Below are 27,905 nucleotides of genomic sequence, written 5' to 3' on the forward strand. Positions count from 1 at the left end.
CTGAGACAAGCACTAAGATAGGGACATTCCTTCCTTTAATTGATATGGGAAGAAGAAGAGGGAGAAAGAAAATAAAGAAAAAAACCCAAACTAAGAGTAGGCCCCAAAATTCACTGATGACGGGACACTCTGAATTGAATTATGAAATTACAGAGACAAACAGACTATAAGAACTAGACAAATTCATAGATATTTAAGAGTAATAACAGGGAAGAAAATCATAATTTCCTAGAAAATGTCAAAATGCTTTTAAAATGTCATTGCCCATATATTGTTTTCATGTTTAAAACACAAATTATACCCGATAATGCGAGGACATGGAAAAAATAATTAAGATTTCAAGAAAGAAAAACAGCCAATGATTGCTTAAAATACATAAAAATGGGACAAAATTCCTGTTGGAATTTTCAAAAGTCAGACACTGCCCGTTTTAAATTTAAACTGCCTTTCAGCTAACTACTCCAGTACATTATGCTGGCTAAAGAGCCAAAATGTAAAGGAGAAAGAAAGGTAAAAGAATACTGAGATGTAGAAATATAATACTTTGAGACACATCCCAGACAAGGAAAGTTTTGTAGCTTTGAATGGCATATGCTTGCCTTATAATGATAAGCAATTTTAAGAAATATTAGTCGATTCTTGTGAATACTATTTAGAAGAAGTGAATTTAGATTAAATGGTTATATTAAACATGGCAATAGCAGATTTTCTTGAACAGCAGCCATTGTAAAGACTTTTTACCCTGAAGTAAAAATATTAACCAGGACACTGTATTAACTGTTACCATTTTGTTTTGCCAAAGCTGCAAGGACTTATTTCCATAATTCTTCACAGTCATTCTTTCTTAGGTACAAATATGCCACGTACACACACAAGGAACGTACACCACTGCTGATTCTAAAATATTGCATGAACTTGGGCTGCGTGACATTTTGTGCATTACACACAAACAGGGTGCCAGTGTAAAACCTAAATGAACAGATCTACCATGGCTAAGTTTTCCCCGTGATAGTGAAACTTCTGCTTCATCCCGAAAGAGAAACCCAGGGGCAGTCTATTTTGCTTTTTCTTTTTTCTCCACTTCAGGTTCCTCTTCAGTATCAGTGAGACCATCACATATACACAGTCTTCCTGCTCTGTTAAAAGCTTACTGTTTTCTAAGTTGGAGAGAAAAAAAACCACAAAGTTCAGAAGGACATCCAAGGCTAAGTGATAAGAGATGTCAGCCTGCATCTGCAAGGGAGCATTCACTACGTTCCCTGATAATAATCCCTTCTCTAAATCCTTTTAAAAACTGTTATTTTACAGCTGTGAGCTATGCTCCATAAAAATTTCAGAGAAGGTAATTACAAACCATTCTCATCAGTTTTTCAGCATCTATATCGTACTCCTCAATGAGTACGTGGCTTTCACATGGTACTATATCCAATGTTTCAAAAGATATTATCTTACTGAACTTGCACTTAAACATAATCACTGAGTTCTCAGACCAGACTCCAGAACTAAAAGCAAGTGCAGAGCAATACTAAATCTGCATTGATAGAAGGGTGTAACATCAATCCATCAGATAAAAATTCAGTGATAGAATTTCCACTCTCCTTCTTTCCCTAAATTTCTTTTTAAAACGCACACCACTGAGGCATAAATGCTCTCATTATTTCTAAAAAATGTTTCAAAATTTGATACAAAAATGTTATCTTATTTCCTCTGTTTTTATTGGAAACATTGACATTCAATAATGTGAAATTCACAGTAGTAAATTATTAGAAACTACCTTTGAATTGTATTCCCTATGGAACAATCTCACATGAGAAGTAATGCTAGCTGTGCTATCTGGGATATTCAAAACTCATCTGAATAAAATGCTGTGATCTCCTGCACAAAGCAATCTTTTCTTATCAGTGCAGTAAAAACATACTCAAATGTCACATTTCATGACTTGTTTAGCCATATCATGCCACATACTGAAGCCTCAATTACCAGGTAATCTGAGTATCTTATTTGAATATGTGACTACACCACTAACACACCATCACACCAGGTATGTCTCTAAGTTAATTTGGTTCTTGGATCGGCTTACTGAAAGAAGACAAAAATAATAATGCACTTTAGTATGAAAAAAAGTTCTAGAAAAACTAATGAGAATTGTAATTGCCTATTGTTTTCAATTTTATAATTAGTTAACAGCACCATGAGGACACTTTAGTCGTAGCAGCATTTAATAGTATCAATCTTACTTTATATGAATTATTTAAATTCTTAAAGATGATCTCCATGTTTTGGATTTATTTCTACTTTTATTGCACAGAAAACAAGAAGTAATTAAATGATAGTACATTCATTAATCTGAAGAGTTTTCACATAAATTGCTAAAAGTTAGGGCTTTCTAAGACAGAAGATAGGAAAGAAAAAGAAAACCAAAGATTTGAGTTAGTTTAAAATAATTGGTACTCTAAATCTACTACGTACATGTAAGGAATTATATTTTCAACAGATCCTCCCAAATTTATTTCAAGAAGTTTTTTACCACCTTTCAAAACAATATATGACAACACAGCTGCTACCTCAGATATAATCCAAGAGCATCTGCATAATTTCATCTGATTATTCTCAAATCCCTCCGTGTAACAACTCTTGTAATTACCAACCTAATTTTTGTTTCCAAGGAAAATTGTACATTTTAACATGCTCAGCATTGTGTGCAAATTCATGCAAGAATGGTATACAACAAGAATTATGAAATGAATCATTCAAATATGGTAACTAACACACACTATTAGCAAAATTTGTGAGCATTTCAACTATGATGCTTTCATTTACTCCAGCTAGTCCAGGAAAATATCAATTCTAAATGCAGTTTCCTTCCTACCGTTGAAAGAAAATAAACTTATTTTGAAAACAAATGTATAGTAGCCTACACCCATTTGGCAACAAGATGATGAGAGAAGTTTTATCTACTCCTTCATAAATTCATCCACATTATTAAAGTTATGCAACCCATACAAAAGCTCATTTACAATAAATCATTTTAAATACCATGGTTATTGCTTGAATCTCCAGAAAGAACTCATTCAATTAATTAGTAACAAGAGTTCACTCAATTTTAGCAGGGAAAATATTTAGAATAAATGCAAGAGAAATAATTCGTGCTAAGTGATAGTACTTTGCGTTGAGCCAAGAAAACCATTTCAGACCATATCATAAAAGAAGATTCTCATAAATGTTTCATACTTTTTTAGATTACTTTCTTATTTCACTTAGCCTCCAGCAGTCAATAGACCACAGACTTTATACACAGTCTGCTCCAACTCATCACAAACCATTGGTTCCCCTGAAAAAAAAGAAAGGTGGCTAGGGAAACAAAATCAGAGTCTGCGTTTAAGGTAGGATAAATCTGGGATTTTTCACTTTGAAAATACAGAGACATCTTTCACCATCAGGAGAAACAGAATTAGTTTGATTCAAAGAAATGAGTTCTCTATTCAAACAGATGCTCCATGTACTCACCTCACTATCTCTTCCAAGGATACAACGCCTAAAAACAGTATTATATGTGAAAATATAAACCTCCCATCATAATCTATTTCAAGAAAAATGCATTGCTTATCTTTGTTCATGCTCTTAGGTACCTCTACCATCTTGACTAAATCTAAGCCTGTTTTCTAGGTCATCAGCATGACCTTTGTGCAAAGCTTTACAGCCATGGTTGTTTATAGCTAGATGCCATTATGCCCACTTGGAAACTTATACTGTCCATCACTTTTGTTACTATTAGGGTACACAAAGCTTTTGGTCTCATAAGAAGTTCTAGACACTTTCTAGCTTAATAGAGACGTGTCCATGTGTGTTAACCATACAAGATATTTTTGAGCATCCAGCATTCTATCCAGATGGTATACACGGCAATGCCAAAGGCCTCTCAGAGGTTCAGGAAGCCAAAAATTCTTACAAGCTACCAAGCATAGCAGGCCATTCTGGTCACAGAAAACAGGCCCTTCCTTTGTCAGGTCAGTGTATTTCCTCACAGCAGAAGCTCTTCTTTTCAGTTTTGCAGTTTTTCTCGTACATAACTTTGTTTTTCATAACCCAAGACTCATTAAAGCTCAGACAGTTATCAAAAGCCATACTAAAACAGATGGTTCTTTTTAAAATTCAGTTTTCAAGCAGATTAAAAAAATAGTATTCAAAAGTTATCTTCCTGATTTTAATGGCAGAATTGCAAGAGAGTTTTATTAAAAGAAATACATATATTGTATTTTGTACGAATTATTAAGCACTTTTGTTTTGAATCCACACAAGTAATGAACAGAGCTAAAAGGTAAAAAAGCATGAGAAGGCAGAACCACAGGATTTCTTTTGCTGCTTCCGCATGCAGGACCCCAGATGGCCTCTGTGACACCTGGCATCAGCAGGGTCTTGATTTCAGTTTGTTTTGTCCCTTTCTTTTTCCCCCGGCCAGAGCCTTCCCAGGGTAGATCCTCCTGTTCTTTTGCCAGCAGCCTGACCCTGCCATGCTAAGAACTACCTTTCTATGCAGTCTTTCAGGCTATTCTATACACTAAATTAATAAATATAAACTGGATTAATTATTCTTACAGTCCAGTCTGGCACATTAGGTTGAATGTCATAATTATCCTGAAGGAATAAAGTGTTGAGCTTTACGTAACATGTTCGTTAAATGTAGTGAACTAATTAAAGTATGTTAATTAGGTAGCAGATAAAAAGAACTTTGTATTTGGTAGAGACTGGTCACTGTTAATACCCTGTATTGTGTTAATACCTTGGCTGTATTTTTATGCTTAATGAGCAAAAGGAAAAGCTGATTATTCAAAAACCAGGAAAAAAAACCTACATGTATTATGTGTTGGAAAAATAGCCTCAGGTGACAGAGGAAATGCATACCAAAGGAACTGGTATTCTAATAAAGAAGGTGTCATGTCAAAACCCATAAATACTGTGCTGTTAGTGAGAATTTTACATATTTGGATTCTAGAAAGCAATACTTATTTGTGGATGTTGTCAATAAAATTGCAAATCTGATTTTATTTGCACAGTGCATCTGATCTCCCTGTACTACAAAAACATTTTTTTCAGATTTGTTTTTTTATTTCCTTCATGAAAAATGAGATCAAAGCTTTCATATCATACGCTCTGGTTAGTAAAGCTGAGAAGCATCAAATTATTAATTAAACCACTAGTCACATAGCGCGAATGTTGATGGGAAATATACATACATGTGCCTGGCAATGAGAACAAAGCTCACACAATACTCCGCATGCAATTAAAACTCTGGGCTTATATTACGTATTTTCATTCCATATCTTAACTCCCTGCTTTTCACAGAATTTGAAAAGGCACGAACAAACCTATGAAACATTTTGTTGTACTGTAGTTAGGGGGAAAAAAATCCTGTTAGCACTCCCAATAAAACAAAGGCTTATACTTCATCAGGAGACAACTGGAATAATTCTAGTAGTAAAGGAGAGAGATGTCGGTGTTAGTGAACTACTCAGGATAAAATAAACTACTTAATTTCTTTGTGAAGTCCATACATTTTGGATCCAAACAAACTGACAGCCACCTAGACCTATAAGCCTCTCTTTTTTTGTTTTACATTAGATTTCCATTTGTGGCTAAAACTCAGCTGCTATATATCTTGGACTAAACAATGCAAAGACAGCTCAGTGTCTGACCAGAGACTAAACCCAGTCAGGGCCTGGCCTCAGGTGCTGCTCTTGCCTCTTAGGTGCCCACTCACCTTTACAATGTTCTCTGAAAAACAGTCTACATGTCCAGTAGCACCTAAAATACATGGGTGGCCACTGCTTCATTTTCTAGCAATATTGTAACACCATGTATCCTATTTCATCCACGTTAATATGGGAGATAAGCTTCTCCTGTCCAAAAAGATTCAAGGATTTACTCCTGCACCTGTAGAAAAGAGTTCCCAACTGGAAAGGGCAGAGAGCACTATTTCATAGTTGTGACACACTTGTGAGATGACAGCAACAGGCTTTTATTTTTTTAAATAACTGAAAAAAAATTAAAGCCTGGTCTCACTGTGGCCCTCAGTTTATATTAACTACTGAACCACTAATAAAAGGTAGGCCATGGGCATCATTGTCACTCTCCCCACAGGAGGTTTGCAGCGCACTGAGAGGAGACCAATGGTCAGGCATGAGGAACCTAAATATACCCTCAGGCTGAGCACCAACACCCACACCAATGTGTGGAATCTGCACCTAGAAGTGGAGCTTAAAAACTTCACTAATACCCAGGAATCTTAGAAGTTTCTGTCAATTGTCAAAAACTTGGACACTTGGCTTTGGGTGAGCCAGTGCACCTGAACACTGCGTCAGACAGGCCCAGAAGTAGCAGGTGCATGCATGTTCAACATGCTCAGACTAATTGGTTGCATCTCAGAGTGGGGATCATTAGCAGAGGCACAGTACCATGCCATCATGGTGAAACTGCCCCCAGTTCTGGCATTAGGCTAAACACACGTAGCCAGAAACACTTGAGTCACACCTGCAAATTTTGCCCTAATACCTTTTCTCACACCAGAAGGGTGGCAGTCAGGCAGGGCCAGAAGAAAACTACTGGAACCGACTCAATCTCACAACAGACTGCAAGATTCACAAACAGTATTATCCCTAATGCTCACTGCTTAAGTGTAAGCTTATTAACGCCAATTTCTGAGCTCTTGGTAGCAAGGGCTTTCACCTCTTGCTAGTAATGACCTTTCTGAGAAAATTTAGTCTCAAGTACACTTCCCTCAAGAACATAGCACACCAGAATACCACCCAGAACAAACAGCTAATTAAGAGAGGATAACACGCTATGTGTGCAGGGCAGGCTATACTAACATGAGTTAAACTTAAATTCACAAGGTTCATCTCTGTTGTATAAAGTTTGTTAGCTAAAAATTAACAGTCTAAGGAAACAGTTTATTTTGTTTATGTTTTGTCCTCCAGAAGAATTCATGGAGTTGGAATTGAAGAGTTTTTGCCAGAATGTAACATTTCCTGTAAGTTATTTCCATAACATATATACATAGCACCAAATGCTCTATCATTGATATATGCCTACTGGATGAGTATTTCCCATGGCTCATGTATCCTTTCCAGTCTTTCGTCTATGCATTTCAGTCAACTCCTGTATTCCTGAAAATAGTTACCTGCAAAGGTTTTATTACAAAGGATTCAAACTATGCCTATAGAATTTTGCAAACAAGAGCACCAATGTAATGAAGCACAGTGAGGACAACAAATGCAGAACTTGATGCAGTTCCAATCTTTCAGTGAAAGGACAGACAGTTCCCCATTTCCCCGTTACATTTCTCATCACAGAATTGCAGAATACCCTAAGTGGGAATAGAATAATGAGGATCATTGAGTCCAACTCCTGGCTTCACACAGAAACACACAAAATTTAAACACTTAGAGCACTGTCCAAACATTTCTTGAACTCCAGCAGCCTGGTGCCATGATCACAGCCCTGGGCAGTCTGTTCCAGTGCCTGAACACACTCTGGTGAAGAGCCTTTTCCTAACACTCAACCTGACACAGCTTCATCCTGCTCCCTCATGTCCTGTCACAATCACCAGAGAGCAGAGCCCAGTGCCAGCCCTTACTCCCTGTGAGAACCTGCAGGCTCTAATAGTTTTATGCCCTTATGTTTTGGCACCCAAAACTGCACAGAGTGCTTGAGGTGAGGCTATACCATACAGAGTGAAGTGGGACAATCCCTTCTCTCAGCCGGCTAGCAGCTCTGTCTGATGAATCCCAGGTTTTACCAATGACTGTGCTTTAACAGGTATTTTATAATTTACCCTACAGGCCAGGCCCTATTTCTTAAAAACTACCTTCTGAATTTGGCTCAAAGTGCTTGGGCAGGTAAAGGAGTATACTCAAATGCTCCACAACTGTCTTGATTTTATGAAACCACTAAGTGTTCAACAATTGTGTTCATTTTAAAGGGAAAAGATAATGAACATTCATGGTTTAAGGAGAAATAATAACAAAGGACAATCTAAACTGAGGGTTGAAGAGAATTATTTAGAATGGTTTAAGCAGGCACAGTTCAAAACAAAACGAATTGTAAAATTCAGGTTAAATTTAATCAAGGACTTTTGATAAATAAATTTAAAAAAACCTGAAAAGTCAACTTTCCAGACATCCAGAAGCACTGAACTGAATAAAATAAAATGTAGCAGCTTACTGTTGCCTAGTACAATTACTAAAAACAATAAAGAAACTGTCTTCATTGTCAGGAAGTAAATACCCTCATTAATCTTAACAGTTTAATGATAATGGTTCACAGACAGATTAGTTTTTAATTTTAAGGTATAAGAATATTTCTGGCCGAAAGGAATCAAGTAGAGAGACTCAGTCAAATAATAATCAAGCATACATTTCTTTGTTCACTCCTCTGCAGAATATAACCACATAAAGATAGAAAAAACTTCCTTGATGGGTGAAGTACTTTGGAAAAACAATATAATCTTGTCAGTAAGACAGGAAAATAGAAATAAGTAAATAAATAAATAAAGACTTACATAACACAGTAACAATTCAAGAAAACTAAACTAAGAAGTATTTTTGAAGTCATAATAAACGTAAAAACAAGGGGATAAAGTTACATGTTCTAAACATTTTCAGATGCCATTAAAAATTAATAAGCATCAAGCTAACTTTAAAAAAAATCTCCATCTTCATATTTGTTCATCTAAATCTTATACCAATGGGCTGGGGAAAATGCCAAAATCTCTGTCACAAGTGTATCAGAGCAATTACTGTTGTGATTCTTCTATCCAAAAAATTACAACTGTGATATTTATAACACTGAGTCTAAATATAAGTAAGCCTCCAAGCAAAAATGCATTATTCAGATGATAAATATCTTTCACTACACTTTTTGTCATTTTATTCTAATAACAGTTGTCTTATTTTCAGAAATTTTATATCATTCAGTCTTAACAAGTTTTTTTCCAGAGGAAGACTATTAAATCCATTTTCCAATTATAACTAGTTGGAGGAAATGTTGGCCCCTTAAGTGAACACACTCCTTCAGCGAGTGGAATTTTTTTTCTTTTAAAGCTCTAGTACTTATGCTAATAAAATGACTGTATTTTTCCCAATGCAAGTAATAATTAATCCAATGTTTCATTCTTGTTTTGAAACTAAAACCAACAAATTTGTGTCAAACTCTGAACAGCAAAAATCATCATCATCTAAAAAAAAAATCCAACTATGAACATGTTAAGCATGTAAAACGTACATGTTAGTCAAATTGGAAATGCTGCATCTTCCTTCTGTTTCAAAAGGAAAAGGGAAAAGAAAAAAAAAAAAGAAACCATTACAAGTACACTCATATATTATGCTGTAAGACGTTAGGATTTCAGTGAAGTCTCAATTACTGTAGTAACTGGATGAAGTTCCACGACAATTAATTAGAGAAATTAACAAGAAACAAATCTCAACTCTCACGTAATCCATTATGCAACCCTTTCAATGCATTATGCAGTATCACAAAACCTCTGCAATGCACCAGTAACTCCATCTTTTGCATGGTACCATACAGGCCCACTAGCAAGTCCAGATGTGTTTCTCTGATGTGGATCGGTTTTTCACCTTGGAAGTGGGAGATACCTCTTCAAGTGCTCTCACAGCTGTTGAAGAGAAACTGCCACTAGATCACTGATGCTTTAAAGATACACTCTGTAAAAAGCAGTCACATTACAGAATGACAGAATTGAAGGGGTTGGAAGGGACTTCAAGAGATTGAGTCCAACTCCCCTGCTAAAGCAGGTTCTCTATATAACATTTTTCTTGCTCATATTAAAACATCCCCAAAATATTACATTTTTAAAACATTAGAACAAATAATAGCAGTAATTCCAAGATTACTTAATAAATATGACCTCAAATTTCCTTATTTATCATAAAGAATAAGATCTATGAAATGCACATTATGATTACACAGAATTTTAAGCCAGCCCTATTGATATATTGTGGTTATAGTGATCCAGAAGATGTTCCCAAACAAATGGATGCTCCAGAGTGTACCTCTTCATTTACAAAGGAGTAAATGAGAAAAGAAAGGTTTTTTTTTGTTGTAGTTTTTGTTGTTGTTGTTGTTTGTTTGTTTCACATGAAAACTAGTCGGCATAATGCAGCCCATTAGAGAGATCACAAAGAAAATACAGTTTGGGAACAGACTCAGTGCTGAAGGGGATGAAAGGTAAAAGGTGCCTAGAGAAACAAGTATCACTAAGCATTTCACTAACCAAAAGTAAAGCAGACTTTGCCACAAGCATTTTGCCTCTCCAAGTTCTGCATGTTTGTACTATTCCCTAAGCAAAGCAGATACTGTTAAAACAAAACCAATATGACTATTATTTAAATGAGTTTGTGGGGAAGTTTAATAGTCAATTTTAATCTTGTTTTGCAGTTAGATTTTTAGATATTTTCCTAAACTGAGATCTATTCTCATTGGTTAGTATAACACTGTAAGCACACTGAATTTAACAGAAGCAAGTGCCAGATTCTGCACGTGGTACAGGGCAACCCTGGATATATGTACAGACTAGGGGACAAGAGGCAGCAGAGCAGCGCCACAGAAAGAGATCTGGGGGTTCTGGTTGATGATAAGTGAGTCAGCTGTGTGTTCTGGCAGCTGGATTCTCAACTTTGACTGAATCCTGAATTGACCCATCAGTCAGCTCTATCACACTTAACACATCTCACATCTGCAGTCTTGGTTTAGCTAGCTGAAAGTACACATAGCTGAAGCAGTGCAAAACCCAGTGATTAGGATCATGAGTTTCTAAGTTAATTTCAGGCTACTGCTGGAGTAGCTGTCAGCTGTCAGGGTTAGAAAACCAATGTTGTATAAAACCACATGCACAATGGCAAAGTGCTAATCAACTCCTGATAGTGGGTCATAATGGACAAAGAATGAACCCAAGAAGAGGAAAACAGAAACAAAAATGAAAATCATGAAGATGTTAGCATAAGAAAACAGGATGCTATTACATATTTGTGTAAGGCATAGAAGTGCTACAGAAATACCAAAGGATGTGGGAGGAGGTAAGAGGTCCCATTTCTTTTAATCTTGGGAAATCTCATTGCTTTCAATCAAGTTACAGTGCACTGTACTTTCCCAAATAAAATTCAGTTTACCATTCAGATATACAAAAACTCTGTGGAAAAACTTCTATATCTGAACATTTCTTTATTCGAGATCAGATCCAGACCTTGGTTGAATTTTAGATATCCTTAAAGATTTTTATGATTTTTTTTAAGCGTAAACATCTAAACCTAAGTGTTAACCCTTAAAATACAGCTCAAGCTTGGTTTCTCAGCACAATACAATCCAAAACCAATAAATCTCTCAATGCTGATACAAAGAATATTTTTAGATTTATTTCTTTGAAATGTTTCAACATAGTATCTACTCTTACCCAGTATAACAAGGAAGATGTTTCTTAAGTGTCTCTTTTGTACAAGTATTTGCATTCAGTCTTTATCATAGCTCTTCTGCACACTGTTACAGATGTCACTCTTCAGTACTTGCAGTGGTCTAAGTTCAAAACCTGTTTTCATGTCTCTCCTTAACTCATCAAAGCATATATGTGAAACAACATTCATCAATTCTATAATTCTAATTTTGCGTACAGTTATACATTCAAATAAATAGTTTAAAACAAATTGCTTATTTACCAACTTATTAAGTTTTCCTCCCTCTGATAGACAGATTTAGTAGAGTTGTACATAACTGTACCACTTAACTGTAGGGACATGAATTCTCTCTTGTTAAGCTGCAAAGTAAATGGAGATCAAAAAAAAAAAATCATCACAATGTCAGTAGACTGAAGCATTAAAACTTTGAAAACAACCCATTCTGTAACTCCTTGAAATGCTGCAATATTGTTTTCATATTACAACAATCATGTGTTACCATCATTCAGGTAATGAGCTTCCTTTGCTTGCCAAAGCACACACCAAAGATTCAAAGAGTGAGCAGAGCAGCAGTAAAGAGACAGACTAGATGTCATTTAGGGCCCATCAGTTGGGTTACACATGGCTAGCAACCAAATGAATCAAGCAAGTAAAAAAAAGTATTAGTCTGTCATTAATACAATTAAAATGAAAGCACTGGACATCTGTCATCAGTTCCTTCAATGACTCTCCCTTGCTCAGTGACAGCCTCGTGCCCCTCTTTGAAGTTCATAACTGAATCTGTAAAAGAATGTGCAACTACTTGCCCATTGTGAAAATGAAGTACTTTGCATGTCCTGCCAAGCTACATCTTATAAATTGCTTGGCAACACACTTACAGTGAATGCTGAAACTACTTGAAAGTAATCTAGATTAAAAAAATAAGATCTGTGATCACAGCCAAAGCAATTATATTAACAATGCTCCAGAGATTCAGCAAAGGAAGGTGCTTTGGGGAAGACAGACGTAAGTTCACAAGCCTGTGAAGACATTTAGATGGCTCATTTACTCGCAAGGAAACATCAATGTATGGATGGAGCAGAATGAAGTTAAATTTCCTTTGCTACTGAATTCAGCAAGAGCACAGCCAGATAGACCTCTCCAGTCTGACATTGCCCACTGCAGAAATGGCAAATATTTAATGAGTGCCACACTTTCATATGTTTGCAATCTCTGAATTGCTAATACCTTACTCCAGAAATACTGAAATTAAAAATATATAACTATAACTTATCAGAAAGAAAATAAACTCTTTGTCACAAAAAAAAAGTAAAGGCAGCACATACGCAACCTCAACTCATTTTGGATCACCTGCTACTTTAAGTGAGCTCATCTACAGATGACTAAGTAAACTGCCACTCTTGAGGCCAAACAGAACTATTTCTCTTTCCACAAAAACATCCAAGTCATAACCTGTCACAGCCAACCTAACAATACCAAATGATATCTTATGGGCCCAGGGAAGGAAAGCAAAATCAGAACTGCAGAAATCTCAGGTCTTTCTTCTGGTATTCAGTCCCATTTTCTGGTAAGTAGCATTTTAAAGTTTTCCTAAGCTGATGATTGCATCTGTTGAATTAGGATAATTGAGTTTAATTTTCTAATTCCTTTTTAACCTATTTAAACTTATGGCCTCCACAGTATCCTACATGACTTAAAGTCTTGCACTTGAACTCTGCCCACTGTGAGAAAATGATTCTCTTTTGTTTTTGACTTACAGATAATTTTATTGAGTATCCCAGTTTCTCCTATAATTATTACATAGTTACAATTCATTTGGAATTCATTTTATTTTTCACATTATCATGTTCTGTCTTCTGAATTGCCTAATTTCCAGAGCAACTCCTAATGTACATAGCTTCAAGAAGCTATTTCAGAAACTATTTCCCCACTAGTCAAGAAATGCTGACATGATTTCAAAGTATGATCCAGACTGTAAACTCTTGAAATTGAAAGCTCAGGCAAAACTCAGTCTCAGGTTGCCTATTTTTATCTTTTAAACAAAAATCTAGAAGGTAGGCGTTTTCTTGGTGCTGAATCTACAAGATAACAAAATTATGACAGAAACATAGAAGTTCACAATAATGATTTGATACTGAAGTTTCTTTTCTCTCTCTTTTTTATTTATTTATTTATTTATTTATTTCTTGCTCTCACAATTCACATGCATGTGTTGGATCCTTCATGTAAATATTACATCTGCAATCTTGGAACTTACAAAGGGTTAAAACTTCCCTAGCATTTGTGCTCCTATCATTTCCAATCAATAAGTAAAAAATGGAACACTCAAAAATTGAGACTTTGTGGACCAAGTCATTTCCCACTCCAAGTAAGCAAAGGATTTTTTTTCCTTAAATACTACAACTACTTTTAAAGACACTTGCTGGAAGCTATTTCAAAGCTTAAAATATTGTAATAAATCTAAGTGTATATCTAGTTCCTTGAATTTCGGCCGCTAGAGAATGCTATCTCAAAGTAAAGCCTGGTTTTAGATAATTGAAAGGAAGTATTACCAATATTAAAACATCAAGCACGACAGAAAACAAAACAAAAAGGAAAAAAAAAGAAATAAACAAAAGGCCAGACCCTAATACTTCATTACAATGTTAACATAAAAGCACACAATACAAAATATCAATTCCATTACAGAAAGATGAAGTCAGACTAAAAGAAATTTCCTCTACATATGCCTTAAAATATTTTTTATACCTTCTATCAATTTTGTCACCAATATAATGAGGCATTAATATGGAAGCCAAAAATAAATGTATTTAGTCTTGGACACTGGAAACTTTCAATTGAATATTTGCCACAGGGTAGTTATTTTTTTTAAAGATTCCCATCTAAGTTAAATGTATTTTTATACTTTCATATTTATGGAAACAAAAACACCATTTCTTAAAGCACAAGAAAATTCTGCTGGAAAAAAAAAAAAAAAAACTAAATGTTAGCAGGAAAATAATCAGTTACATTGTGGATCAAATAAAAAAATCTCTGAAGCACTCAAAATAATTATAAATCAATATTATTTTCTTACATAAAATGTATCCAGCAGAAATAAACTTGATCCTGCTACAATGTACATTTCAAGTCATGGGATTTTGACTAGATACAGAAACCAGTTTCATCAACTCTGCTATATATTCCAATTTGTGCATTCATGGAAGCCCTCTGAGCTTTACACAGAATAGACCAACCTTTATCTCAGTGGTAACCTTCAAGCACAGTATTGCTTTTAGTGTCATAAAAGGATGGGCTGGTAAATCTCTTCATAATAAGTATTTGTAACAACTTGGTTTGTGATTAAAATGTTTTTCCCACCCTTCTCAGCTTACTTCTCTAGAGAATCCATTCCGCCTCGCTCAGTCTCCTTGAGCTAGTGAGATGTATTGCTGAAATTAGCAAGAAAAACAGCTCTACTGATGATGGTGTGCTAGATTTGTAATGATTGCACTACATAATGTATGCACATAGGGTCAATTCAGGGGCTTTGGACAATTAACTGTAAGCCACAAAGCCTTCAAACTCACATCGCGTCACCAAAGCCTAGTAGCACAAGCATCAAGAAAGTATTATAGACATTTTCCTCTTCTGAAAGAAACAACTAAAACAGAACAAAGGACTGGTGAGAACAAGTGGCTAAGCTAACTTTTCTGTTTTTAAACATTTCCAATATGAAGGACAAAGTCTCTGCCACATATACATCTTGACCACCTAATTGATATCCTCAAGTCTTTCTTCTAGTGTCCTAAGCTCTTAGGTAAAGTTAAACCCAGTAAAACTCTCTTGGTTCATTGCTCTTAACTGAAGCTTGCAAAAAAAAAAAAAAAGAAAAAGAAAAAGAAAAGTTTTTCACCACAAGGTCTGTCAGTCTAGACAGGATGCACATCCATAAATTCAAGATTTGAAGTTTAATGTTAGCTTCCTTTTTGCTTCTTAGAAGACAGACTGACTTTATTTGCAAAATGATGTAGCACAAAAGGAGCAAGGAAGACATTTGGATGATGGACAAAGTATAAGAACAAAATAATTTAAGCCATTACTGGTCAGAGTGACATTTTGCTTATTAACATTGTATGAAGAGTATTGCACAGTGGTTACTACTTCTTCCAACAAAGCCCTGCTGAGCAGCAACTGTTACTAATGTTATTCATTTTCACCATGTATTTTTGTAAGCTTTCCTGAAATATATAAGTTCAAGAAGGAATTACCCGTTAGACATTTGTCTGTTTCTCTGTTGTGAAGATGATCATTATAAAATATCAACCTCAAAATGTTCAGTATTCTCTGATAACATACTTAAACAATTAAAAAAGTAAAATGCTCCGCAAACTCTTTCTGCAAATTCTAGCATATCTATACTTTGGGTATGTGAGGACAAGGGCACTTGTGAAGCAAATCCCACATTCATTCACGTTCAACTCGTGCACATATGAACACGCATCAGGCAGCAATCTCAATCTGCATTTCTTTCAGATGAAAGCAAAATGGAATACGCACTTAAGGAGCACAGGTAATCAGAGTGTTGTGACCACGAATGGGAACGCAGTTCCTGGGGGAGAAACTCTCCCTAGGCAAACCTGTCTCATCATAGATACAGTAGAGATCTGCAGTACTCAAAATCAACCTTTTTTCCTCCACATACTTTTCCTCCACAAACACTCCTTGTTAACATACGTACAGTCAAGTGCAACTTATAAGGCAGGTAAGTTTTTTGTTGCTTCTATTTTTTTGTTGTTCTGAACAATATTGAATTGCATTTAAAAACCCCTCAGCTACTTTTACTCGTGGCTGGGTGAATAAAAAAAATGTATCATGCATTTTTTGGCAAAAAGAAATCAGGTACAGTGGATATGAAGTCCAAAATTTTTAGGCAAGATGAAGTGAAACTAATACAATCAAACTATGCAAACAATAGATCACTGAAAAATATCACATCTCATGTGAAACAAAATGGTTTTTTTTCTTTAAAAGTTAACTTAATAGTCTTTAACCTTTTCTTCGAATGTCACTTCAGAGCAAAATCCTGTGAGTTATATGGGGTTTCAGTGAATTAATGGAGAAAGTAAGATGGATGATAGTAGGAAAAAAATCTCTCTTATATGAAACTGATGAGGATATGCATGAAGACCATTGCACAGGTCAGTATTATTCTTGAGAACATGTTAACTTGTTCTGGATTCATTCAAACTCTTCTCTCAAAATAAGAACTGGAATTCACATATGACTAGGATTTTCACAGGCAAAGATTCTCAGATGTGTATTAACCTCAGCTTTATGAGTGCCTTTACAGCTTGTTAGAACGTTTAATTTCAAAAGCTATTTTAATGTGGTGACAAAAACAAGTGGACAGAACTTGTTTCACTATAACATTTCACTATAACACAATCACTGAGAAGAAAAACAGAACATGGAAGCTTCCTAAAAAAAAAAAAAAAAGATGCATAATGTGGTTACAACCAAAGTTATGAACTCTTCTGCACAGAAGTGGATTAAGTTCTGAAAACGTCTCAGAATACAACAGATTTGGAGAGACTGTATTTGTAATAATGGTGATACTTTTGGAACTTATATGAGTCTCAAGCAGCACAGATTAGGCTGCAGGGGCTAGATCAACACGTCTCTCATTCTATAAATTCAGTTAAAACCTCAATCTATATATTATTCTTTCTCTTTTCTCAATAAGATACTGTTCTAGGACACTCTAATTCTATTCTGGTACTTACATAAGTAGGTCACAAAGATGATTAAAAGCACACTGATTTTTCAGAAACAATGATATAGGTTATCCCAATTTTCATAAAATCAAAGGGAGAAGAACAACGTCCGCTCTTCCACAGACACATTGAGATAATTACTTTTGCTGCAGTCTTCAGACTACAGAGCATAACAATAGAGTATAACTCTTCCTTAGGAATTTTCAGAACATAAATTTATAATCTTAGCAGTATTGCAACAATATGCTTGAGATGCTGTTAGTGAAATCTTACAAAAAACTGCTCAGCATTCTCTGTAGATGATACTAAACTTATTCACTTCCAGTTTGCATAGAGCTGGTGAAAAAAAAATGCCATTAATAACAGCAATAGCAGTTCAACCATTTTCCACGTGGCTATTTAGCAATCCTTGGAACAACATATCTGCAAGATGTGTCTTCAACCCAAGGGTAAAGAACAAATCTCCACAGCAAGTGGAGGAGCTAATACTTGCCATTCAAATTCTCACCTTATTGTTATCATTATTTAATTGCACATCAAATGAAAAAACACCAACCTTCTATGATTTGTGGAGTATATTATTTCTGGAATTAGCTGAAAGCTCAAGATTCACTTTCATTTTATCACTATTATAATAGGCTTTGTCTTATGACATAAGCAAACAAAACAATTAAACAAGAACAACGTCCTCAATTCTACCAAGTTCAGCCTTGAGAAATAAATGTGTTTCTACAGCTGTAGTTAGATTTTACATATTGTCACATGGGCATTTTGGCAATTTCCTCAAGTTGTTTTTTAGACCTCATTTATGCTGGTTAATTCCAAAGAGAAAACTTTCATAGTTTTCTGTGTTTTCTGTATACATTTATAAATAAATAAATAAATAAATAAATAAATAGAACTCTACTTGTGAGGAAACATGTTTTTCTTCAGTTGAATTTTATCAATACTACTGATTAGGTTTCTATTTGGCTCCTGGAAAACTGGCACAGATACAGACAGATGCTGAAAACAAAATCCCCGCTCTGAAAAATACACCCTAGGACAAAACCTTACCATATTGATAGAATCTTTGGTCTGACTAGATATAGGAAATAGACTGCAGGATCTCATTCTGAAATTACTCATTTTTTCTCTGCTTGGTTGTACAATAGAAACAAAGCTTCAAACAAAATGAAATAAATCTTAGTAGTCAGAAGCCAGTCTGATGTTTCAGTCCACTTACATACATACATAGTTATAGTTATAAATATATACATATATATAGTTACATATACATATAAAAACTTGAAAATTTTACTGACTCTTCCAAACACTGAGCATATCAATATAATGCAGTCTTTCTTTGCCTCCCCCCAATTTTTATTCTACAATCATAAATCCAATTATTCAAATTTATCAGTAGCATTTTCCTGAATCTGAAAATTAAAATACCAGAGCAGAACAATTCTGCAGTATTTTTACTCCCCTTTGGATTCAGTTCTTTGATTCTAAAAACAAAAAAATGTGACAAATACAAGTTAGTACTAATAAAAAATCCAAAGCAGTTATAATCTGATACACAAGCTCCCCACTTTTACCTTTATTTCCTATTGATTTTTACAACATTATTAAACATCCTTAACACCACACAACTACCAATGAATTTTCAGTGTTTCAATGAAAGAGAATAGACATGAAATCACATTCTTGCTGATAGATTCTATATTTCTAAAATAAAACCTTGAAACACTTGCATCGGTTGAAAAAGTTTACATGCACATAGCATCTTCCTCTCTGGAACTGACATGGCATTTACTATTGAATTTAATTAAACAGTTTGACTGACTAATTATAGTTTAAGTATCTATTTTCCTTTTTTGCCAGAATCTGATAGCAGGGTTTGGGTTTTTTCCATTTTTACATGAAGTGACTGCAAACGCCTCTCGATAAAAAAATAGCACAATTGCTAGCGACTGATACCTGGAACAATTCCTCAGAACAGTGGCTTCAGATCACTTATTAATCTATAGCATTTTGCAAGTTTCCCAGAAAAGGTGAAAAGCAATCCCACCCTTCCTCCAAGAAGCAAGGAAAATGTACGCTTTCTAGGATCTTGGAGAGTAATAGCTACAAGAAGATCCCAGCAAAACTAGTCCTGGATGCTCTTGCAGTCCCATCAGATTGCCAGGCTCTGTAGAAAGTCAATAGGACTGCATAAAATATATGTTTATGTTTATCATTTTGCAAAAAGAAACAAATAAATAATGTAACATTTTGCATTCCTGTAAAGTTTTAAAACTATGCAGGTTGTAAACACAAAACCTCTGTCAGTTAGGCACCCACCTTTTTAATATGCTCTCAATATGTTTATATAAAACATAATTGAAGACTCAGATGGGATTACCCTATCAACATTTATAGTCTAGATTAACTGCTCCTATCTTCTCAATTTGCATGTACTATAAAACAGTATTTCTAAAAAGACAAGAGTGAGCCATTTACCAGGATTGGTAAAGATCTCACAAGGTCTTCTTGTCCATCACTCAACCCTAAGCAGGGATAACCGCATGTTCATCTTTTCTGATTTGTCTAACTTGTTCTTACAGCTGAATAACAGAGATTCAGCAAATAATATCAGACAACTTGTAGCTGCAAATTCTACATACAAGAAGTGTGTCTTGACTTCTGACTAAGGAATGCCAGTTCTTTCAAATCTTAATTCGTATTTTTAGGCTCATCATGGCTTTTGTTGTACTCATCTAACTGCTCTACTGTCGCTACCATTTTCCCAAAGTGCTACATGCAGTACTGTAGAAAGCAGTTAAGATCTCAGAAGTGCCAAACACTATCTCACGCATCTTCAGACTTCATTTCTCCCTAAATATGCTAATATGTCTATTTCTTTGCAGCAAGTTCTTGCTGGTAGATTAAAAATGAGAACTTGCAAATCCTGACATATCTTTCACATCTCAGCTGAATTGTAAGATCTACATGTAGTCAACTTCTCAATGTCTCATAAATAACTACTCGTACAAAGTGAAAAGTCTCCAGTGGACAGTCAGGGAAATTAGCAGACAGGGAAGAATGAGGATTCACAGTCCATTTTCTCACCAACTATATGAAGATGTGACCTGATTTTCCCACTGCTGTTCCTCTATTTCCTTCCCTGTGCCGTAACAAAATCATTTCCTCCTTATGCAACTTAATTAGCTCCCTCATTTTTTTTATTCATCACCTCTCCAATTTTGCACAAATTTCTCTACATTCATTTTTACCCTTCGATAATGCTCCAGTTCCTCCCACCCAAGATACTTCTTTACATCTTTTGTAGCAATTGCATCTATTCTCACTTTTATTTTGCCTATCCTAACCAACAGCTCTGTAGAAGAAGGGTGGATTTCAATCATCTTCAAGTATCCTACACTTATTTTTTGTTTCATGAGAATAACTTTTAAACTGAAAATTGTGTTGACACATTCAGTCCTCCATTGATTTGGTGGACATAAAAATGGCACTGCTAATATAAAGGGAGTCCTAATGGCATGATTCTTCAGAAGTTCACAGTGATTTTCTTGGTTATTTTCACTGTTGTTTGTTTTGTTTTAAATACAGAACAAAAAATGTATGCTGCAGTAGGTTACCAAAATGAAAGGAACATCTTATGTTTTCCCTTATCACATACATAAGTAATCATTCAAGATAGTTTACAGTGGATTATGTTTCCTTCACCTGCTTAAAACTTCTCATCCACTAAGGTTGTAAATATTACTTAAGAAGCACTAGAAGATGCCAGTGGAAGTATTTTGTTTTAGAATTGATTCAGTATTCTTCTAAATGAAAGAGTAGAAAGGAGAGATGTAATTATTAGCAGAGGAAATGGAAACGCATCTTTAACAAGCAGAAATTGTGTGAAGACCTCGAAGCAGGTATAAACACATTAAAGTAGAATTATTTTCACAGAGTATTCATAGCTTTTCTTACTTTTGCACAAACGTATATCAGGTTGCTAATCATCCTTAGACAGTAACACAACAGCACATCATGTGATTCTGATTTTTTAAATCATGATATTATTTGTTAAAAAAAAAAATGCACCTCTGATCATCACTTCATTTTCTTCTAGAATTTTCCTGGAGAAAGATTTCTTTTTTCCTTTTCACTCATAACTTGGAAAAAGGCAATAAGAAAGAAAAATACCCAAAGCCGCAACTCCATCCTAAATTTATACTTACAATTGAGTTTGGGTGTTTTATTTTCTATGATGCCACTGTCTCAGTACTCTTGTCATGAAAATGTAATACTGTCCCCGTTATTTTCCAAAAGAACCACAACATACTATAAACTTGCCATAACTATTGCTGTAATGCTAAATTCTGGAGAAGAGAACTGGGAATTAGTCCTTGGATCAGATTCTGACATCCATTCTCGTAATGAGCAATACATTTCATCTGCAACTCTCACAGGAGGTCCCACTCAGCATTAACAAAAGCAAAAGAATTTGGCCTTTTAATGTGTGTAGCTTCCCACACTCACCTGCTGCATTAAAAATAGCTGTTACCCAAGATCTTGCTGTACCTTTCTCCCACATACGGAGACCTAAGAAGTCATAACTGTGTGTCATTTGCAGCAGTGACAAGAGTAGTGAAAATAAACAACATTTACCTACTACAAGTATAGTAGATAAACATGTAGTATGTGTATCTGTGGACATATATCAACAATGTCATGCTTTAAAATTTAAAAAATAAAATAAAATTGAATTTTAAAAGACTAGAAGAGGAAGATGAGAACATGAACTTACTTAGAAAGGAAGATAATTTGGTTTTAAATACATGGGTATTACCATTATCACTGTCTTCAGACAACATAGCAAAGCAACACGCTATGCATCAACACAGTTAACAAAAATCTCTGCTCACTTCATCTATACATGCTTATACATGAGAAGCATCAAACCTCCGTCAGATAACAACCTCGTTTGAAAAGGCAGTTTTTATTTGCATACCAAGAGAGACCTGGAGCCAACAGAAACAAGCACGCTAAAGTCAACTTTTTATATATAAATAAACTGTCTTTAGTGACAATTTGAAAGGCAATTTACATGTGTTGATGCGTACATATATGCAAACAACCAACAATATCCAGTCCTCTGATAAGAAATCAATAAAACTTTGAAGAGAAGATCAACAAATTGTTTCTCCCATTCTGTAAACAAAGGATGGCTTCACAGCAATCTTTCAATTACTCACAACTATTTTAAAGCGCTCTGAATAATTACACTGAAAAAATATACCTGATGGTTGATAAATATAACATTGGACACAAAGCATTTTGTTACCATATTAGTATACGTATTGAATGATAGAAACAGGACAGCATTTGTGTAATCAATATCTGTTAGAGCAAAAAAAAGAAAAAAATAGCCAAGAAGCCCTACTTCTAACAAAGGTACTGCAGACTACTAAGAAAGCGCTGAGGAAAAAAATAGTTCGACTTCAGTTCTCAAAACAACAGGGAACAATGTGTTTTATTCCTCTGCAAATTCTGTTTCTCTGGGTTTTTAATTAGAAGCTTGTATAATAAAATCAGCAACAACATATGACTAACACTACAGTAAAAATAGACTCCACTTTGAACAGACTGTGGGGTTTTGGGTGGGAAATGATAGCGATGTTTCACAATTTCTGGACACTATTAGAAGATAAAATTAATCGAGGACTATGTCTTCTACTGTGAATAACATGTATAATGTATCCCACCTTACAGTTTCTCTCTCTCACACACATGCACAAAATCAGTTAGACTAAGATCTTGAAGGAAACAGATGTCTTTTAGCTAGGAGTCTCTTTTTCTTCATGCTCTGTAGTCATCAGACTTGGATGAAGCTTGGGAACAGAACTGTACCTGTTCTGCAGCTGCATGCCAGTTTCCATTTAATTCCAATCAAGATGAGGTTTGATTCCTAAAACAGAAGCACTCTCAAGGTACTGCTATGTCATCCAGGCTAGAAGCACTAAACTAGTACTAATTCAAGGAATCCCTAAGATTGGAAAAGACCTCCAGGACCATCTAGTCCAACTGTTCACCTACCACTACAATTTCCCCATTCAACCATGTCCCTTAGTACAACATTTAAGTGTCTCTTGAATATTACTGCTCCTTAAACTCTGCCATGACCCCAGGTACAAGACTTCCACAATGCAAAGGCCATTCCTGCTTCACCATATGCAGGGCTAGAGACATCTGCCAGACTGAGGCTGCCAAATCACATTTTGACACTTTGCAGTTTGATGCACAGAAAATATGCCAGCAGGACAGAGATCACCAAGACTGAAGGAGGTTTGTCTTTACCATCATTGCTATGGGAGGAAAGCAAGGGTGCCATGCTGAACTGCAGAGGCCCTCTTGGAAACAGTGAGTGCAAGAGAGAAGGACTGCAAATGAATACATGCAATGACAAATACTACGTAAAGTACAGAAGAGTCCCTTCTCCCCTTGACACTTGCACAACAGATGTTGAACTAGCCAGCTGTGCTAAATGGGAGGTGGGATCCAGGCCCTAAACCTAACAAGCAGCACTGCTAGGGACCAACAGCTCTGCAGACAGGGAAGGGCTCTGCTGCTTAGGACTGCAGATGTAACCAGGGACAATTCTTCCCTAACAGGTATGCAATAAATTCTTTCTTCCCAACAACAGCAGCAGCTTTCTTCCTGTGCTTAGCCCTGGAAGAACAAATCTAAAGCCAGACAGCATAAGGTAACCATGTACACTGCCCCTCCCAAAAGAACTCCTCTTGTTCCCCAAGCATCTGGTACTGCACAAACAGAGGTGATGCACATTCACAAAGAGAGACTGACTGCCTAGTAGCACACTAATAAGAACTAGCCTGCTACTGACTACAGGCTGCCACGCTGGTATGAAACACAGAGGGCTAAGTCTTCCACAGAGTCAGTGATCATGAACACTATAGGTGGAAGCTGGACTGACACTGAATTGCCTCTCGAAAGGAACTAGGCAATTGGCCTGTCAGTGAAAATCCTCAGATTCCTGTGTCAGAATCTAGAAGAGCAGCAAATGTTGAGAATTAAAGCTATTACTCATTAAAGGTACCCAGAGAGCAAAAAGAAAAGCTGTCTCTGCCACAAGGAAAAAGGAGATGCTGGAGATAAGCTCACACTGTGTAGCAACCTGCCACCTGACTGCAAAATGGACCACGTCAACAGATGATGGGAACATACCCTACAAAAATAGGCTTGGCGTGAGTGCCTCTTGTCAACCTGCAGCAGCTGAGACTTGGCTCTTTCAAGCTTTGTCAACGCTGTGCAGCTTGTCATGCTAACACAGAACCATTTTGAGAGCCAGAGAATCCTCCGCAAATCAATGCGGTGTGTTCATGTGGATGTGTATGCATAGGCAGGCACTTGTGTATGCACATGAGAGACTTCTCCCTGCCCCAGACGGTCTGATTGCCAGTACTAGGCAGGAACCTTCATTCACAAACTGAATCTCAGTAAGAGACCAAGATCGACATCCACACTGGCACACTGCGTATATCCGCAAACCTTGTATTTGGGGAAGGCAAGCAGTAAAAAGAATCCCCAATGATTTAACAGGTACCCCACCAACTGATCCACTTCCTACTTGCTGGGAAACACTGACCATAGCTGTGCAAGCTGTCCTCAGAGGCAAAGGTGCATCGCACACCCCCAGCCAACAACCCCACAGATACGGAGCTCCACGAGCTCTGAGCACAAGAAACTGCGACACTGCCGCATGGATAACAGATCAGGATCCAGTGGGAGACAGACCCTGACGTGCAAGTGCTAGGGCACGGAAGATTCCTCTGCGGTCTGCAAGCGAAGGAGGACCAGGGACCTGCAGAGCCAGGGTCCCCAGGGCGCACTGCACAGGTGTTCGCCCCCCAGGGCTGCCGCACAGCCAGCGGGTGCCGGGGAGGCAGGGGGGAGGATAAGGGAGATCCTCATAAAGGTGCTGTCGGAGACAAGGGGAATCAGAAAGAAGGGGACCCGGGAGAGCTGGGACGGACACCGCACACGCTCTCTCCATCGCCGACGCGCCGCCGCCGCATTGCTCGGCACGGGAGCGAGCCAACCTGTTTCCCCTCGCACAGAGAAGCCCGCTCCGAGCCGTGGCACAAACGGGCAGGAGGTTCCCCCCCGCCGCTCCCCGCTTCCCAGCTGCCTCCCGCGGGGCGCGCCGCATCTCCCGGCGACCGGGGGCCGCGTTGCGGCAGCCGTACCGTGGGCAGCAGCGGCTCCATCTGCGCCCCCTGGTCCTGGGTCTCCATGCGGCGGCGGCGGGGCCGCGGCAGCGCCCTCCCCGCCGCCCGCCCGCCCGCCGGCCGGCGCGGAGCCGAGCGCTGCGCTCCCCAGGCACTGTGGGAGCCGCCGGGCTGCGCTGGGCTCCGCGATCCGCCGCGCTCCGCCGCGGATCAGGTGGCGTGGAGGCAGGAAGCGCGGCAGTCACATGGCTCCGCGCCCCGCCGGGCCCGGTGCGGGGGGAGGCAGGAGCCGGATCCACCTGCGGGATGTGGCCGGATCCTGCCGCCGCCCCCCGTCCCCAGCTCTCGCCGCCGGCTCCTGGCGACGCGGTGAACTCTGGCAGACCGCGCCGCTGCTGCAAAACGACGCCCGGGCACGGCATCTCTCCTGCTGCCCACCGGTCCCAAGGGGAAGGGAGGGAAGAGGTGGGACCTGACCCCAAGCACAGACCCTCGACAGGCACTGTTGCGAACGCTTAGACCCGGCTCGGGAGATCTCTGTTTCACTCTGGACTTTGGCCACAGTCCACTCAGGACCGCCGCTTCAATGCAGAACAGAGCTTTTGGACCAAAACACATCTGGATGCCATAAGCATCCGAAGAGCACTGAAAACAGTTCTTGGTCCTGCCAGGCTTTGACCCTTCACATGGACAGCACCTTCAAAACAGTGCTTTGTACCATTCTTCACTAAAATTACCCCACCATCTCTTTCTACCTGAAAGTTATTAAAACGCACCCATTTGCCATATTCTTCTGCCCTCAGTTAGTTTAATGGAAGGCTTAAGACCCTTTTTCACCCAATTTTATCATCCAAGCCTGCCACACATCTAGCTGCTCCTGATCCACCTGTAGCTCTGCACCTTAGCAGTGACATTTGGCAATACCAAACCCCAGCAAGCACCACAAAAAAACCACTGTGAAGCCTACATCAGGCTCCCCAAGCAAACCAAAGGACAGATGAGCCCCCTTGACACCTGTTACAGGTGCAGGTGCTGCATACCAAGACAGCTGAGCCAGACAAGTTCTTGTATCCATTGCTTCCCAGCCCATCTATCCCAAAAAACATGCCCAGCAAAACCTGTGTGCATGAGTCAGGATGAACAAAGACCTGACCAGGAAACATAAGATAGCAAATAAACCTCTGTCTCTCTTAATTTCCTTGCCAAAGCAGCAGGCTGTGCCCTATATTTTGGATATCCTCTGCAGTCTAAAAGTAGATCAATCAACAGTTTTACTAAATCTGATTAAATTTCCTCCACCAAGGGTCATATTCTTCAAGCTTCCTAACGTTCTTCTTCTAAGTCAGTTTATTCATACATCAGGCACATGTAAAGAAAGCAGTCAAAGGTGATTCTCACAAAGAAGGGGGTTGCTTTTCTGAATGGCAGCCAGGAATTTGGTCTTTGTACAAAGTGACATACACGTAGCACTACAGAAAGACAAGCACTACGGTCCAGGTTTGGGAAGAGATCTGAGATACAGATTTCCATAACGATTACTGATTTACAGTAATTAACACTGTTGGTCATTCAGGTCACTAGAGGTAAGGCTGTGTCAGCACTTACACAGTAAAACCCTATTTGCAGGAGCTTATAATTAAGCTATAAACATCACAATGAAGCTTGGAAAGGAATGTGTTTTGAAGTGGTTTTTTTAAAACAAAAAATAAATAAAATAAAATAAATATACCAATTGTGATACTGGGAAGACTAGAAATGAATGTTAGCATAAGAGAGCTTAGTCCTCTCTACGTAAATATCTCAAAGGTGCCCCAGAAGATAAAGTACTGCAATCCATCAAGCTCCATGCTATTTCACATGTCATTCACTCCCCATCAGACTCCCTAAAAACACATTCATTCACACATAAACATCTAAAAGCAAAGAGCAAGAACAAATCAGATTTTACCAAGAGAGAGAGGAGGTGCATCAGCTTACAGCACACATGATGCTATTCATCCAACACAACTTTTCACCGTGAGAAACAATATAAAGACCATGAGCACCATATACAGTAGCTACAAACAAAGTTACTGAATGGGCCATCAAAAGAGAATTAGGATCAGCATGATCAGTCACACGCTTGATTTTGTAATGGCTCTTTCTCAGAGTGCTTTACAGAGTCAGGAATTTGCCATTATTGAATGATGGAAAATGGAAATATGGAAAACCTGTTACATAACAAACCACCTCAAACTGGTCTGTAATGTCTCACTTAAAAATCAGAAAAGAACATACAGAAAACTTAAGAGACCTACATGGCTATAAAGTCACAAATTGGGAAAGTCAACATGCAAGCCATTCTTTCAACAGCTGCATCAAAGATGTTCTATATGAAGGTGCAAAATATTGGATCCTCAAGTAAAGTTGCAAAGCCAAAGGCTTTCCAGACAGACAAATTGAAGGATGTAAAGGACTAGGGT

General features: G+C 37.6%; 1 protein-coding gene across 2 annotated transcripts in view; it reads right to left on the minus strand.

Annotated features, from left to right (window-relative positions):
* The window catches only part of SLC4A10 (solute carrier family 4 member 10), a 154,439-nt gene extending 128,881 nt beyond the window's left edge, over nucleotides 1-25,558 (minus strand). For both annotated transcript variants that reach the window (XM_040703804.2, XM_040703803.2), the window contains exon 1: nucleotides 25,462-25,558. In XM_040703804.2, coding sequence (XP_040559738.1) covers nucleotides 25,462-25,509 — 48 coding nt within the window. In that variant the 5' untranslated portion in view covers nucleotides 25,510-25,558. The remainder of the gene's footprint in view (nucleotides 1-25,461) is intronic.
* Between the last annotated feature and the right edge of the window lie 2,347 nt (nucleotides 25,559-27,905).

Source organism: Gallus gallus, chromosome 7 (assembly GCF_016699485.2).
Source record: "Gallus gallus isolate bGalGal1 chromosome 7, bGalGal1.mat.broiler.GRCg7b, whole genome shotgun sequence".
Taxonomy (NCBI): Eukaryota; Metazoa; Chordata; class Aves; order Galliformes; family Phasianidae; genus Gallus; species Gallus gallus.